At 44.9% G+C, this 16,955-nt stretch overlaps 1 protein-coding gene across 11 annotated transcripts in view; it reads right to left on the bottom strand.

Annotated features, from left to right (window-relative positions):
• The window catches only part of KMT2D (lysine methyltransferase 2D), a 113,509-nt gene that overhangs the window by 37,585 nt on the left and 58,969 nt on the right, over positions 1–16,955 (bottom strand). For all 11 annotated transcript variants that reach the window (XM_087956140.1, XM_087956138.1, XM_087956135.1 and 8 more), the window contains 12 exons: positions 16,519–16,680; positions 15,979–16,066; positions 15,626–15,861; positions 13,284–13,357; positions 11,820–11,870; positions 9,706–11,436; positions 9,274–9,450; positions 7,936–8,084; positions 5,125–7,295; positions 3,484–3,607; positions 1,621–1,711; positions 999–1,062 (listed from right to left, as the gene is read on the bottom strand). In XM_087956140.1, the coding sequence (XP_087812266.1) occupies positions 999–1,062; positions 1,621–1,711; positions 3,484–3,607; positions 5,125–7,295; positions 7,936–8,084; positions 9,274–9,450; positions 9,706–11,436; positions 11,820–11,870; positions 13,284–13,357; positions 15,626–15,861; positions 15,979–16,066; positions 16,519–16,680 (5,118 nt within the window). The remainder of the gene's footprint in view (positions 1–998; positions 1,063–1,620; positions 1,712–3,483; positions 3,608–5,124; positions 7,296–7,935; positions 8,085–9,273; positions 9,451–9,705; positions 11,437–11,819; positions 11,871–13,283; positions 13,358–15,625; positions 15,862–15,978; positions 16,067–16,518; positions 16,681–16,955) is intronic.

Consider the following 16,955-nt stretch of genomic DNA (forward strand, 5'->3'; position numbering starts at 1 on the left):
ACTAAAAAAAGAAAATATGACTGAATGACAACAGTCATTTTCAAGGTTGCATATTATTTTTCAGCAGACTTCAGCCTGTTTTTAAAAATATTCAGTCTGTTTTTATAGAAATTGAGGACGCAGTACATAAACATGAAGGTTAGGAAGTATATGCTTCCAAATGATTCCTTATTTTTGTCAGAGTATATTCATGAACTGGAATAGAGCATGGTAACAAGGTCAGTCAATGAATAGGCATAGCAACTAAATCAGCCAATGAGAACTGTTTGGAAACTGAAACTAAGAGTAGCCTAGGTGTGGCTCTATATTAAGCTCTGAAGCTATGTTGAGCTCTGAGTCTGTCTATTGAAAATGAAACTGCTTTTCTCCTCTGCTGTGTATAATGCTTGCCTGCTGAAACTGATGTCTATTTCTGAGCTGCTGAAGTTGCTGCTGAAGCTCTGAACTTGTAACACGTTTGCTGCTGTTTGAGTTTGCTCCATGTTGGAGAAATCTACAACTGGTTTGTAAAAAATTTACTTCATATGTTTATAAAGAAGCTAAATGAAGCCTCAGCCATCGGTGTTTATTTTTCTGGTGCTGGATTAACGCTGCAAAACTCTGAATAATTTTCTCTTTAGCATGTAGTATGTCCAATTTGGTCCATTACTTCAGAACTCGTAAATTTCCCAGAAGGTAGCTTATCTACTGAGAACTGATATGGGACCTTGAAAAAGTTCCTTCTTAGATATTTCTACCCACACCTTCCTTGTACAGCTGAAAGAACATGGATGCCTGGTTTTAACACAACAAACCAATATAAGTAAGGATTGTGTTACTAGCCTTTGGTGTCAACCTTCCACACATGTTCATGAACAGAAATATTTATGTAGCAGAGAAATTGTACTCAGAACCAGAAAGCAATCGTTATTCCAAATTAAGCAATCCAAAATGACTGTTAAGATGAGCAAGAAGAGACTTTAAAGAAAAACACCACCCAGCAGAACCCAGCTACTCACTGATGACGCCTTGAGCAAAGGTTGGAGGGTTTGGACGAGTCTGTGCTGCATCATTGTTGCGCTCCTGCAAGGAATATTAAATTATACAAGCAGTCTTATCTTTTTAAATATTTTACAGGAGCCATTTCATTTATGCCCAAACTACCTCAAAACGGATAAAGAAAACCCTTCTCCCTCCTATACTTTATTCCTTGAGATAACTTAAAGTAACCTAATAAATTTTTTATGGCTAAAAATGAATCTCCACCTCCCATTCTCTCTCTAGCATCTCTAGCCAAAACCCTTATTCTCTACTGCCAATTGCGTTGAAACATTCAGCCTGGCAGGGAGGAGGGATCAAGCACAGAGTCAGCCTGGAGTCACCGTACAACTGCAAAAGGGCTAGGACCAACACCTCCCCCACCCACCCCGCAAAGTTTCCTTGGGGCCTGATGTGATAGCTCCTAGGAGAAGGCTGTCAGACTAGGGGAAGATTCCTGTATTATAGGCAGGATAAAATAAAGTAATTAGCTTGAACTCTGCACATGTGGGTCTGATTATTTCCCGACACCAACTGAATCATCTCGACAACCCTCAAACCCACCAATAGAAAATCTCACATGGCCTGCCAATCACTGCTCACCTGCCCTCCAGTTACAGGTAAAATGTGATTTGTCATTTCAGATGAAGATGAAGCTCCAGATAACCTCTGAGCCAGCAAGGAGACCTGTTGCCTAGAAGGAGGAAGGATGCAGGGCACAGAGTGATTGGAAGATACCACATAAATGCAATGGATACTGCTAGTGTTAGCCTAGGACTGGATGGGCAACATTTGGACCTCTGTTAAGTTTTTGGACTGCAATTTCCATCTTCCTTCACTAAAGACCACATTGTCTGGGACTGATAGCAGCTAGATAATTCAACACAACTTCATAATTTTTTGTGGTGATCTCAATTATGCCTTTGATTTTATTATGGAATATCCTACCCAAAATGTACTTATAATCAGAATTAGAAAATGTTTTATGCTTATTTCCATGCACTTAATTCTGTATATATTTGTCATAAACTTTATCTCACCACAATGGGTTATATATTTACTTCCCATGCCACACATTTTTTGTGATTATTTTTTTATTTTGTCTTCTATTAGATTGTGTTTTAGATTCTAAGGCTGTTTGTAATCAGATGAAGCTTCAATCATAGAAACACTTCAATTTAAAAATGAATTTTAACATTTCTGTTATAATGTAATAATAATTATCCTACTTACATTAGACAACAAATATCATTTTTTAAAAAAATAATCATAATCCAACTAATATTCAGATAATTAGGGATGCATGTAAGGTGAACAGAAGGACCTGGATCATTGTTTATGTTGCTTGGTGAGGGAAATTTAAAAATCTTCATTGTCAACAGGAATTAAAGAAAGTTTTTCAGTTTTTAATGGAAAAAAAACACCCTACCAAACAAACTTATAATGCTTTCATGTTAGCCAACAGGACTAATTGATTTCTATGCAGAGCAGATTAAACTGCTTTTGGGTGAATAAAGTTAAATTATTGGGAATCTAGAAAAACACTGGTAAATTGTTGGCACATCAACCAAACCAAAAGAGAGAACAAAATATTTGTTTCCATCTGATGCTAGCTTTGGAAACAATATTTGTTTCCAACTGACACTAGCCTTTCCAACTGATGCTAGCCTTGGAACAGGATCTGTGGAGATGTCTGGGGTGCAGGTGCAGCCCCTTGGCCCCAAGGAAGCAAACAAGGTGTGAGTTTGGTCACCTATTTATTCAATTGATGCCCTTCCTGATTGGTGAAAGCTTTCGAGGAAGCACATGCAGTGCAGTGCAGAAGTGGAAGGAACCGCTTTGTCAGGCAGCTGCATGGTGTGATGCAGAAGCAGCCACCATTTTCCAAGTGGCTGCATTCAATTCTGATCACTTGGAAAATGGTAGCACTGCAGAAAGCTCCAGAGCGCCGAAGATTTCCAAAGTGTGCAATCAGTGACAGAGGGTGGGTGAGAGGAGGCCCAAGCCCTGCAGGGACCTAACCGGGGGAGCCTGTGGAGACCCCAGTGATGGTGGGGAAAGGCCTGAAGGGACCCGGTGGTGCAGCATTTCTATGGCCAGTCGTAGTGACAAACCATCACAGGAGTGGTGCAACAGCTGTGATTTTGGGATTGGGCCATAAGTAGCTTTTGAGGGGTCTGCCAGAATCTTTAATCACCTTTAAGCGATTCTGCTTAGCAACTAAGCAACTGGTTGTTAAGCAAGGACTTCCTTCAAAAGACAGGAAGGGACAAATGGCCTTTTTATGTTGTCATTATTGCAATGTAAGTATCTCATTAGGAGCCATCGCTAGAAAGCCTCTGTCTTTGCTTCCAGAACATTCATGTAATATTAATAATAATGATTACCTCTTCAACAATCAAAACGAAAATTAAAGACACTCTGCCACATATGATAGAGTAGCCCCTTCTCTGGTTTTCTGCTTACCTGTTCATGCCTGGAGCAACCCCAATGCTCCCTTGCGCCATGACCTTCTTGATACCCTTTAGAGCTACCATCTTGGCTTTGGCAATGGGATCCATTATGTCCTCAGTAGCAAATTTATCTAGATCTTTACAGGCACATGGGTGACAGGAGGTGAGAGGTACAAATGAGAGAAAAGAGACCAACACGTGAGGAGACTATGCATTGCCGATATCTCAACATTAAAGCATTTGTGATCTAACACATAGTTCACTAAAACGAAGAGTTTGTTGACCAAAAAACCACCACTTGCTGGAAATAGTCAACTCTTATTCTCTGCTGCCATTTAGTGATCACCCGGATTTCTACTGTTTACATACAGTAAACTCAAACAAGCATCATCACCAATCTACAGCCACTTCAAACTATTATTTCTAATACGGGAGTGAATTTAACTCACTCATTGATCTTCTTCTTTTAATGACCCCATAATCCCTTGAGGGGTGGAGTCTGGGCAACTGAACGGAGCTAGCAGAGTGTTTTAATGGCCGGATGCTCTTCCTGTCGCCAGTGCGGAATTTTGTTCAGCAGGTATATTTTCAGTGTGCCCAGAGAGAAAAATACCTGCCTGTACCTATGACTGAACTCACAGCCTCCTAATTGTGAGGCGAGAGCTCCACCTCTAGGCCACCGCACCACTCAACTGAACTCACCATATGACAGCTCCATATTCACAGAGAACTAATTTTTTTAGAGTTAAGATCACAGGGTAAAAGTCATGTTTTTACGTCTTCTCTCCTTCATACATATAAATCACACCTGATCGATATATCCTCACTGTACACATAGTTACACATACGATCTATGGAATTTTGATGCACTCCTCAGATGTGCTGCTGCATAGTTTCAGTTGGCTGAAACTATTTAAGTCAGTAGATCGGTGTGATAAGATGAAATTAAAGGCCAGGTGTGATCTAGGCTCATTCGCTCATATCACATTCAAAATAGAATGCAGGCACATATAGTGCACTCTTGGATATCTGTGATTCATGTTAAAACTATGTGCTTTTCTTAGCAGATTAAGACGACTGCATTTGAATTTAGATGAAACAGCACTGAAAATGCCATGTGATTCAATTCTCCAAATGTTTCCTTTTCTGTTAGCCCCTGCAATTAGAATAACAAATTTTAACTTGCAATTAAAGCAGGATTTGCATAATGGCAATCAAGAACTTGGCATATCCTGGACAAAATGAAATAAATAAGCTGATATAGTTCCCATCATGTAGGAGAAAGAGTGGCAGAATTGGGGGGGGCGGAGTCAAAAGAAGAATCAGCCTACAGCAGGGCTGTCAAACTCCCAGTCTGCAGGCCGGATGGGTCACAAACGGGCCATGTCTATGCCCGGTTTAGTGAAGGGAGATAAAGTCCCAATACATCACCTGATGATGCCCTGACGACATGAGTTTGACACGCCCCTGACCTAGAGTCTCTCTATAGCCACAAATGGACCAAATCCAACTCTCTTGCATTTCATTGATCCTTATCTAATGCCAAGTTAGTGCTAACCATTAGCTGAGTAGATGCTTGTATACAGGCATGATTAGTAATAAAGTTTAACTGGAACTTCGCTTGTGGTCCTGATCTTTTGCACCTGACACATACCAGTATCAGGGAAGAAGCTGTTAGCCAACTGCTGCTGCTGCTGCTGCTGTTGTTGTTGCTGCTGCTGCTGCTGCATCACAATTTGCTGAGGTTTAAGTCCCATCATCTGCTGCTGCTGCTGCTGCTGCTGGACTCCTTGCATATTTTTCTGGACTAAGAGCTGCTGTTGGTTCTGTTGGCTGTGATTTGCCTGCATGCCATGCTGAGGGGTAAGGAGTTGAGACTGGTTCTGAGGCACTGCCAGGTGTGGTGCTAGCCCTTGGTTTTGCTGGGGACCAGCCAGACGTTGCTGCTGCTGCTGCTGCTGCTGCTGCATCAGTTGCTGGTTGCCCACCATGCTCTGTGGTCTGGCCACAATGCTCAACTGAAGCTGCTGCTGAGGGCTTACCAGCTGCCCATCGTGAGGTTGGGAAGGGGGAGCAGGATGTGCCAATACAGTGTGGGGCTGGAGGTGTTGGGAACCCCCTGGTATTTGGGCAGACATCTGCTGCTTCTTCTGCAGTTCCTTCTTTTCATGTTCCAGCAGATCTTCAATCAGGAGAGGCAGCTCACTGGCCACCAAGGAGCTTTCCATTTTGTCTAGTTCATCAGCCGGAGAATGCTGCTGACTACTACTCAAACTCAAGGGTCCTCCATCTAGCTCAAACTTTTCCAGGATGGAGTTAGTGTTGTTGGGCATTGAGACAGGAATAAGCGAGGGGCGAGTTTGGGTGCTGTAGAGGACCTTATCTGATATGGGAGGGTGATTGTTGCTGTGGAACTGAGTCATGCCAAGTTGCACTCCACCAGGACTCATAAGATTCGGGTTGGTTTTGATGTTGACTCCTAAGGTAGCAATCATTTTCTCTGCTCCTTCAGATTTCACAGGAGGTTTCTCTACAGTGCTAGTGTTAAACTGGCAGGGTGAAGACTTTAAACACCCATCCTCTACCTTGGGTTTGATATCAGCTGGCAGGCTAGCCATTTTGCTGTCCAGCAGGTCACTTTGGGCCTTGAAGGTTGTAAGGATGGGAGATGGAGACACCCTTGCAGAAGATGAACAGGGAACCTGGAGAAGACCAAGTCCCTCTTTCACTTTGGGAACATCATCTCTGGGCATTGATGCCTTCTGTTCATCTGGCTTGCCAATACCAGCAGAAGGAGCATCCTTGAGGTAGGGACTTACGGAGGGTTCTTTTTTAAGCCGATCCTCACGTTCAGCCTTTTCATTGGCAGATTCCACCAACCGCAGATGCTCATTGAAGATATCCTTCTTATCACCAGTATCCAGCTCTGGGTCTGTATATGCAAGCAAATCAAACTCATCACCATTTAATAGATCATCGAGGTGCGGGTCATTGGTTTCCAGGTTATCCAGGTTGTCAAGATCATCATCACCTTTGGCAACATCTGGATCAAGGCTTAAGTTGGCCAAGTCATCATCATCTTCAACAAGATCCTTGTGAGAATCAAACTCGTCATCTAAATCGGGTTCCACTGGGACCTCGCAAGCTAATGGCCTATTGACCAGACTTAGCTGATTCTTGCCAGCGGCTGGGGTAGAATCAATGTTAGTTGAGGTGAGGGGTACATCTTTAGGGACAGACGAAGAGGGTGTTCGAGCTGCGATGTGTCGCACTTCCATGTTGCCGGGAGGCAGTATCAACTGGGGAATGGCCTTGGCATGAGAGTGATGATTATTGCTCATCTCTGAACCCTGAAGAGAGGATGAAATAGGGATCTTCTGTGATGGTAGGCCTTGGTTTCCCAGGACAGGGGCCTGCACTGGCATAACAGAAGCTTTCAAAGCCTGATTGGTGCTGTCGTTCCCAGGCAGGAAGAATCTGGGTCGAGCCTGCAGATTCTGCTGGATGAAGGGAGGGCCAGCTCCACTTCCTAGCACTCCCTTTGAGATGTTGTGCCGCAACTCAATGAACTGAGCTCCCAGTGGGCCAGAGGAAGTCTGAAATTGTTCACCAGGACCAGGCAGGCGTGGAGCCAGGCCTCCCAAAGTTTGTCGACTTAGGTCTTGTGTGGGGGGATGGGGGAAACGTGAAGAGATTGGGAGACGCATGGATGCTGCTTGTTGCTGCTGCTGCTGCTGCTGCTGCTGCCACATCTGTTGCTGTGTAGGTGGCGTTTGGAAGACACTGCGGGGATAAAAGGGCTGGGCAGCTGCTGTCACCGATGGCCTGAAAAAGAAGACGTTTTTTTTAAAAAAGCGGGTTAGGTAACCTATTACCATTCACTCTAAAAGGCTTTCTGGAGTAGACTCAAACAGCGAGATGGGAAGTTTACAAATCTGCTAAATAGATGAATATGAGTAACCCCACCTCACCCCACCCCGGTAATATAATGTGCCAATATGAAGAAATCCTCAAAAATAGGGGACAGTTGTCCCTACCAGGTGGCAGTTGTGTGACCAGCGTTTGTTTTTATCCAGTTTTATTATTCTGCCATCTCTTCCCTTTTTTGTTTGCCACATTTTTTAAAAATATTTTCCTGTTTAAATCATTTGTAAACCACTCGCAGTCGCCGAGAATTGGGGGGCAATGTAAATTTAATAAATAAATAGTATGAACAGCTTGCTTCTGGCTACTCGATATCAGTTTTATCACTGAATTTCTGTGGCCCGATCCTAGGATGCTTTTGGTGTGTGTGTGTGTGTGTGTGTGTGTGTGTGTCTAAAAGTGGGTGGAGTGAGTCACAAACAGCAAGATACCTCCTGTTGGCTGGAAAGTGAGTTCTACTGATCAATAATTTGCCTCTTTCCTTCAGGCTACCTTTCCGTTGTGACTGGACTGGCTTTTCTAACACCAGCTAGAGCCTTACCTGCCATTAATATCCATGGCAGAGGGTGTTGCCGCTGGAGATGGCCGGACCATTCGGTCATCCTGTATGTAGGGTGCCTGTACCATCACACCACTGGGCAGCTTGCTGCCTCCTGGAGCGCTCCCCAGGCTGCCAAGTAATCCCTTGTCCTAGGGAAAGGAAGAGTCAACATTCAAGATTGATTGATTGATTGATTGATTGATTATTTATTTATTTATTTATTTATTTATTTATTTATTTATTTATATTTATTTATTATTTATTATTTATTATTTATTATTTATTTATTTGTTTGTTTGTTTGTTTATTTATTTATTTATTTATTTATTTACTTACTTACTTATTTGATTTGTATTACCGCCTATTCGCCCATGGAGACTCAAGGCGGCTTACACAATGTAAAATCATATTTAAAACAAAAAATAAAAATAAGAACTAACAAAAAGAATCAAATAAATTAGTGAAGTACAATAGAACAAAATTTGGGAAAACAAACAAAACAAAACAAAACAAAAACCAACTCCCACCCCCCTATTACTGCTTGATAGAACAGTCTGAGTTCTGGGAGTCATCTAGCACTGTTGATGCTACCTTGTTGGGTAATGAAACATCAGCAAGAAAACAACCAAGCTTAGAAAAGCACCAAGGACCCCACAATTCAACCCTGAGCTACAAATAATTCTCTTCTGTTAGTTATGAGTTCTACGTAGAGTAAAATACTTTCAGGAAAGTCATAATGTAAAGTCACCTTACAGGGGAGATGGGCGGCATAAACACTTAATAATTTAATTAAAAATAAATAAAATAAATAATGTACAAAATTTAGTGCATTCAGGACCGTCACCCAATTGTATTCATCTGAACGTTTATCTCACTAGAGTTAACACAATGTAGCACTGTAGATTTAGCACTACACATTTAACCCACCAGGGCATATACAAGGTTATGCATGCAACAGATAGAGGAGATTTAGACACTGATACTGTCTCTGTTCCAGAATGTCAGAAAGAGGATCTCCTTCAGGTCTTTGAATGGAATCTGTAGAAGGAAGGGCAGAACCTGAGGGCAGGGTGGAAAGGGAACCCCTACATAGCTACAAGTGAATTAAGCCCATTCCCCTCTTAGGTGCTGTTGACCCTTATCTAACTCTTCCCAGGTGCTGACAACTAGTTGAGAAGATTCCTTACCAACACCAGTAAATCGGTTTAATTGACCCTTCAAGCATGGAACCTATCTTTCATGCCTGACAGAATCTTTTCGGTGACGTATCAAAAGCTGTATGGAAAGTCAGATGCCACAGTTGGATCCAGGTCTCTCTCTCTGTGGCTCCAGGCCTACCTGTGCCGATGGGTAAGGAGTCATGCTGCGGTTGATCTGCTCAAAGGCTGGTCCGGGGCCTTCGGCATTCCAGGAGGACTGAACGCCGGTGGCCGCAGCTGCTGCGCTCTCTTTTTCTTGCCTCAAGTTGTTCCTCTGGATCTGCTGACGGATAAGCAACTCCCGGAGCCTCTGACGCTAGTAGAGGACCAAAGGAACAAGGCACAGACAGTTAGGAATACCTCGTGCTCAGAAGCCCTTTAAGCCAACCTGCCTTTCTTGCCTACTTCAGGACACACGTAATTCTTTACTACCCTCCTTTACCTCATTGCTACACATTCAGGTAGCTGGACTGGGAAAAGGCCATGAAGCCCCTTCCTGCCCCTCGGCCCATCTGCTCTAGTTCCCATCAAGCGGAAATCCAACTTCCCTGCCCCAGTGGGATCGACTCACCTGCCGCTGTTTTTCCATCTCTGTCTGAGTAGCGTTGCTGCCAGCGGCCCCCTCCTGGCCAGCCGTCAGTTCTTGCAGTTCCCTGCTGGGGGGTCCTATGGTCCCCTCCTCCCTCTTGTCACCTGAAGGCATGCCTCCTCGTGGCAGAAAGGACAAAGCGCCATCTTGCTGTGAAGGTGGCTGCTGGGGCAGCACCGACGGAGGTCGTAACGGGGAGATCGTGTAAGAGTCTGGGGTGTTCTTGCTTGGGCCCAGAGGGCTCCCAACCTGGTGGAAGCCCGGTGAAGAAACGTAACTTGTGCTTTGAGGTTTGCCAGGAGCAAAATGGCTGTTGACCCCTTGGGAAGGAGAGTTCTTGACTGGCTCATTGGGAGGGAAGGTGAACCGCATCTGCGGCTGAGCACTGGGAAAGACACCTGCGCCAGGGGAACGAATAAACTGAGACTGCTGGCTGGTCTTTGGGTGGGACTCAGATGGGGGTGGCACCGCTGAGAAATTCCCAACTGTCAGGGTATTATGGGAGACGGGCATCGGCTTGAAGCCAACGTCTGGAATTTGAGCCCGAGGGGGCTTGTGCAGTGGGGCAAAGGGGTCCCGGGACTGGGGCCTGGAGGGAGGCCGTGAGTAGGGGTCAGGGGACTGAAAGCGAGGAGTGACGGGAGACTGGCAGAAGGCCTCAGTGGAGAGGGGACGGGGAGTGAGGGGGGACTGGGAGTTTGATTGAGACTGTGGGCTGGCAGGTATGCGTGAGAAGGGGTCCGAAGGCAGGGACCGGGGAGGCAAAACACAGCAGGGCTCTGGGAGTTGGGGCTGAGGCCTCGGGGTGAGTGGGGGCTGGGCATAGGGATCTGGGTAAGGTGACTGCCTGTAGAGATCAGCCTGGCTGGGTGGGGAAGCAGCCATAGGGTGGGAATCTGGGGGGCGATGCCCTAAACCCGGGCTTTGTGGCTCCACCTGAGACTGGCGTGGGGTGAGCGGGGCTTTAAAAACGTCCGGGGCCTTCATTTCACTGGAGGGGAGAGCACTGGAAGGGGAGTTGCTATAGCTGCAGCTGTAACTAGGAGAGTTGATCCCTGGACCGGTCTCTTCCTTCTTGATATCCAACCCCTTTTTTTGCTGCTCCCCAAAGGGTGGGGGGGAAAGCAGAAGCGCAGCTCGCTGAGGACTTCCAGGCACCGTCAAGTTTTCCAAGGATCCAGTGGGGCAGCGTGGCTTAAGGAAGGGGTCCGGCGTGGAGGGCTGATGCCTTGGGGTTCCAGGCGGGGTGGGCTGCAACTCTCCAGCTTGCGGGGACGGACGAGGGTTTGGTAGGAGCGGAGATTGTCCAGAGGAGGCAGCGGAGGAAGAGACAAAGCCGCTAGGCACTGTAGGACTCTGGCCCACCAAGGAGGGGGAAGGAAAACCTGGATCTGGTGGGGGGCAAGCAGAGGCCATGCCGTAGGGCTCGTGCAAAGGCACTTGCACTGGGGGCTGGGCACTGGTGGCAGAAGAGGGAAGCTTAAGGAAGAGCTCACTGGGCGACTCAATACCCGGCCCACTTGGCAGAACTGCAGCATGATTAATATAGAGGGGCTGTCCCGAGGCTGAAGCAGCAGAGGAAGGAGGTGGCAACGGCTGAGGGGCTCCAGGCAGCACCCCTGCCTGAGATGGTATGCGCAGATGAAGCGTGGGGCGGTCGGGCCTTCGCAGCACCTCCACTTTGGTTTGTTTGCTGATCTGGCTCTCAGCTTGCTGTGGAAAAGGGAGAAGAAAGTGCCCCAGAGGGACAAGGCATCGTCAAGGCCGGAAGAACACTCAAAGGCAAAATACAAAGAGTTTAAAGTTTTAAGGGACACGGGAGGCCAGATATTCTTGGGGAGGTGGGAGAAGAAGAGTATCTAAGTGGCCCTTGAAAAACCCTCAAGCGCTGTCAATGGTCTGTTCTTTTTCTCTCTAAATTTGGTTAATGTGTACTGAAAAATAGGTTTCAGCTTTTCTCAGGACAGAATTTACATACAACCTTGGCAATAACATATTCCATACGGGTACCACGGCATATCAGGCCTAGTTTCCCCAACCAAATTTCTCTGTCCCGGTTTCAACCAATCCCTTTTCATATCTATTGTCTTACCTACCTTCTGCACCTTGTTGATGCGATGGGCTGCCCGGTTATCTTTGGCCTTTTGCTGTCAGAGAAATAAGAATAAGATGAGAGAGGGAAAACAAAATCCCTCCCATTCAACCCCTCTCCAGTCACTCAATGCTTTTGAACAAGTCTCATAATTTGTTATTTTCAATTCATCAAAATGTATAGTATTTTAATACAATGAAAGACAGTTTGGGCTGGTGGTTAAGGCTAGAAAGAGGAAGACTGTTGAGTTCTAACCCAGCCTTAGCCATGAAAGCTGACTGGGTGACCTTGGGCCCGTCATACTCTCTGTGCCCAACCCACCTCACAGAGGTGGAGAAAAAAGGAGGAGGAAGATGTGCTGGATATATCCACTGCCTTGAATTATTTGTCAAAATAATAAAGGCAGGCTACAAATCAAATAAATCATAATAGTGTAATATATATTTGTGTGTAATATATTTATACGTGTAATATAAAATAATTGACTATTGCTAATGGCTATCAATTCAAAACCCTTCAAAAAAGAAAAAGAAAATATTTTGTCTCAAAACTTTTATTTCTCTAGCAATAGCACTTAGACTTATAAACTGCTTCACAATGCTTTAACTGCTCTATCTAAGCTGTTTCAGCCTATTGGAAGGAGGAATAGCATTATGACTTCTGCCTTTCTTTTGGTCGCGTAGTTGCCATCTTGCTCTTTCTCCTCCCTCTTTTCTCCTCTCTTAAGTTAGTAATTGTCTTCCCCATCCCTTTTAATCTTTGCTAGTCCCCAAATGCAAAAATTAGATTATTATAGTTTGAAGAAACCCCCCCTTGTTTCAAATTCTTCATGTGAATGGCATCCCTCTGGTTACTCTTGAGTGAAACACTGTCACCAGGATTTTTATTTTGCCTGTCACTCTCTTCATTTATTCATAGAGAAATCCTGAAACTTGATGTATCCCACTCCAAAAGCAGTTCAAAGAGCGGCACAAGTGTGTTACTTCTATTTGTGAGAGAAGTGCGACACACTCTCAGAACAAATGATTCTTTTCCCCTCACAGGCTCATAATGGCAATCTCATTTTCCAAATGTGGATTTCTGCACAATCTGCTTAAAAGCAAGGGTGGCATCGCCTGATTCAGGGCATTCAGTCTGGAGAAGTATTTAAAAAAAACATTAAAGAAGGAATCCCCCCAAAAAGAAAGTGTGGGGCATGATGAGAATTAGGAGAAAATGAAATACAGTGTATTCAAGAGTGGGTGGCTGAACACAAACACTCCACACACAGTACAACATTCTGTAGCGGTTGTGCTAAGAACATAGGAGTTGCACTGATATAAGGATACCAAGAACGTACACACCCTCCCCCTTAAGAAATCTAATCAATTCTGTTAAATATAAAAGAAAAATAAACTCAGTTTTTTTTTACAAAAAAAAGCTTCACAAAACATCCAATTCAAAACTCATATTTACGTGGCCCACTTACCAAATATGGAGCTTTGTCTGGAGCTGGCACCTTTCGCCAAAGCTTCATGATCTGCTTGCAACGGCTAGACCAGTCTGGAGGCAGAACAACAACAATAAAATGGAAATGAAATGGAAACACTCATATGCCAAGGCCAGTTAATTTTGTCCAGGGATTCTACAAAAACGTTTTATCATAAAGCCAGCGTAGGAGTCTACTTAGGGAAAGGCTCACCGTATTCCATCTGGCTACAGAATTCTATTCTTATTGCAACACATCTGCCTAGTCTCCCAGTCAGTACCTCCATGATCTCTGCTTATTCCACCCATATATTTTTAAACAGCTTTGTTAAACGCATTTCAGAAAACAAAAACAGCCAACCCTTTTTTGTTCACCCAAGAATATTACAGGATATAGTGTCGCCTAGTATCCCTCATCATTGGCCATACTCAGCAACCTCTGGAGAACAGTAGATTCTGCATCCTACCACAGGCAGATATTAGACTACGCCAATTTTTCTCAATCGGTGGCTTCTATATGTGTTGGGGTTTTAACTACCGTAATGGTATGAAAGCTGAACCTATCTGGAAAGCAACACATGAGAGGAGAATGCATAAGAAAATACAATGCAAAAGACAAATCAGGGTTTAGAACCACTATCTCTTAGGAGGAGCAATCATAAAGGTAACACAGGGCTTCAGCTGTGAGTCAAACAGTAGAATTTGCTTCACGGGTTATGAGAAGCACTAGCATTGTGCATGAAATGGGAAATCTCTTGTCTGGAACCTGGAAATAGATTTTGCATCAACTGAAATCCAGAACACTTTGGTTATTTCAGACTTCAGGAAAAAAAAAATCTGAACAAATCCAGTAGGTCTAGATTGCTGCACGTCACACCGCTGCTGCCCATTCCACCACTCCAGGTCTGCCTGCCGTTATTGAGCATTCTTGCGCCCTCCCTCAGCTGCTACCCCACCAGTATCCCAGAGCACCGTATCCCACAGGCCTACCCTCCTTAATCTTCTCAGCATGTTTCCTATCCTCCTTCCCTACCCTCTGCACAACCGTCAATGTCCAAGGCTTCTTCCCAAACCTCACTGCTCCAACAATTTCTGAAAAAAATATCCATTACCAGCTCTTCTGAGCACATTGCTACAAGTAACCATGGACAACTCCTAGGACTGGCTTTTCAATCACCTGGATAAAACTAAGATGGAACCCCGTCTGGACGTTCTCTTTCATAAATAACCACATTGCAGAGACCTCAGTATTTATGAAAAATATTCCAAGACAAACACCATCGTTAATTCTAAAGTCGCTCACAGATCATCTCCTAGAGAACCGCTCAATAGAAAGCATACAGACAGTAACTGGGAAAGTGAGGTGGGTCATTTGGAAACAAATTTGGGATATGGTGAACTAGGCAGAGATTTATTTCTCATCTAGTATTATCATCACATAAAACTGGTTCAATCAAGGATTTCTTTAGTGGCAACATTAATAGTTCCATATATATTCTAGGACAGGGTGGTCAAACTCAATTTTGTTGAGGGGGGCATCAAGGTTGTGTTTGACAATAAGGGGCATGGGGGCATGGATGAGGGCAGGGCCAGCTCGATGTCACTAGTGTTGGGGGTGCTGACGTTGGCCTGAGCGCTCTGTCAGCAAAAATGGGTTCCTGAGCTCTGTTTTCTGCTGTGACGGCCTCCTCCAAACTTCTACCAGTGAAAACAGAGCTCGGGAGAGCCACATACAACCCTCCTGAGCTCCATTTTCACTGGCAGAGACACCACAGGCTGGTCCTTTACTGTTTCTAGGGTGGCTCCACGGGCCAGATCTAAGCACCCCGTGGGCCGGATCTGGCCCGCAGACCTTGTGTTTGATACCCCTATTCTAGGAGAACATAGAGCTTATGGACAGCTGATCCAAACTAACAAATGTAGAGCTGTGGCTGGTCAGGAATTCTGGGAGTTCAAGTCCACAGGTTGTAAATGGGACATAGCTGCCCACCCCTGTGCCATAACAACAAAACTAAATGGAATTTACTAGCCTTTGGCAACAGCGGGTCACACAATGATAATACACAACAATAATACCAACAAAGGAAGCAGAGGACTCCCAAAGTCAGGGTACGGGTTGTAATGCACTTCAGATTTATTTGATCCTAGCAGCATTACTTGGATTCTTTAAATCACACAATCTTTGATTTCTTGAAGATGATGATTGGGATCCTTGAGCTGTTGACTTTGACTTCTGTTGCGAAAAGGGAAGCCTATTGTTTCTGTCTCCACAGATCTGACTGAGAGGTCATTAAAAGGACCTCAAGCACAAAGGAAGAAAGGAGGGAAAGATAAGTAAATAACCTGGGTAATCCTGCTTCAGGCTGGGGAAATTCATGTTGGCATAGAGGACAGGTGAGATGGTGGAAAGCTCTCCCAGTTCCTCATCCTTCTCCCAACGTTGCAGGCTCCGCTGGTTATATGAGAGTCCATCACTCTCCCCCTCTGTGGTGGGTGTAGTTGGTGTGGAAGCTGCAGAGCTGCTGGCCCAAGGACTCTCTGGTTCACACTGCTCAGGGCTGAAGAAGCCACTCCTCTCCCTACACGGAGGTGAGCGAAGACAGGAGAACACATTAACAGCAGGATATAATGGAGGAATTGTCAAGGAAGGGGCTGGGCTGAACCCAGAGATCACGCTGTACACGTAGGTGACTTACTTATTATCAAGGAACGGGGACTGGCAAACTCCAGAGTAAGTCTCCATGGGTATGGCAGGCTGCAGGGGCCCAAGAGATGTACCACCACCTATAAATGAGTCAAGGCATTGCAGAGATTGAATCAAAAAGAGCTCACACACAAAGCACCATCCAGATATTCTGGCAAACCTCACCAAAAGCAAGAAGGTGTGAGCTTAAGCAGGTGAGGTCTGAAGTAATCTTAAAAATTAAACTTTAAAAGTTAACGGAGCAAGGGTAAAAGAATACACAAATATGTACTACGTACAAAATAGATAATGGTTGTTGGGTTGTTGTTTTTGCTTTGGCCTTTATTATGGGGGAAGTATATTTATTCGGCTAACTGTCCCGGGGAGCATTTATCAACCAGTATTCACGCACTGATTTTCTAACTGAGTTCTAGCCACAAGAGACTTCGCCACGATCTAATCCAGACACAAGTACACTTTTAACTGTAGAAAACCTAAAATATCGCAAGCAGGTAAGATGTGTAAATACCCCATCTCAGTATTCACAGCTCACCTTGAAGAAAAGGCCTCTGGGCAAGCTGGGAGCAGTTCGGATCACGTATGCCTCTGGCCTCAGCATCCACCCCAACAGAATTAAGCTGCTGCTCTCGTTCAGTAGAACCCAGGACATCTTTGAAGAGCTGCTGAACATCCTTGCTCTCCATTTTCGGCAACTCTGTTAAAAAAGCGGGGAAAGTCATAGTGAAATCACAAGGCAGGGAAGTTCATTTGGAGCAAGCTCAGTAATGCAGGGAATCTGAGAGTCTCCAATAGACAGCAGGCTGAATTACAAGGGAAGTGAGACATGGATGGGGAATGAGGAGAGCAAAAAACAAGAAACATGGGAAACGAGAGCACCTAAGACTGATTTTAAGCCTTTCGCTAGCAGTCAGAAGGGAAGCCAGGAGAGAAACCTAGCTTTCCTTCTCTGCTGCTCTCCACGGAGCAGAC

The sequence above is a fragment of the Notechis scutatus genome, chromosome 2, assembly GCF_049901735.1.
Source record: "Notechis scutatus isolate UNSWTSFEM ecotype Mainland chromosome 2, rNotScu1.2, whole genome shotgun sequence".
In the NCBI taxonomy this organism is placed as follows: Eukaryota; Metazoa; Chordata; class Lepidosauria; order Squamata; family Elapidae; genus Notechis; species Notechis scutatus.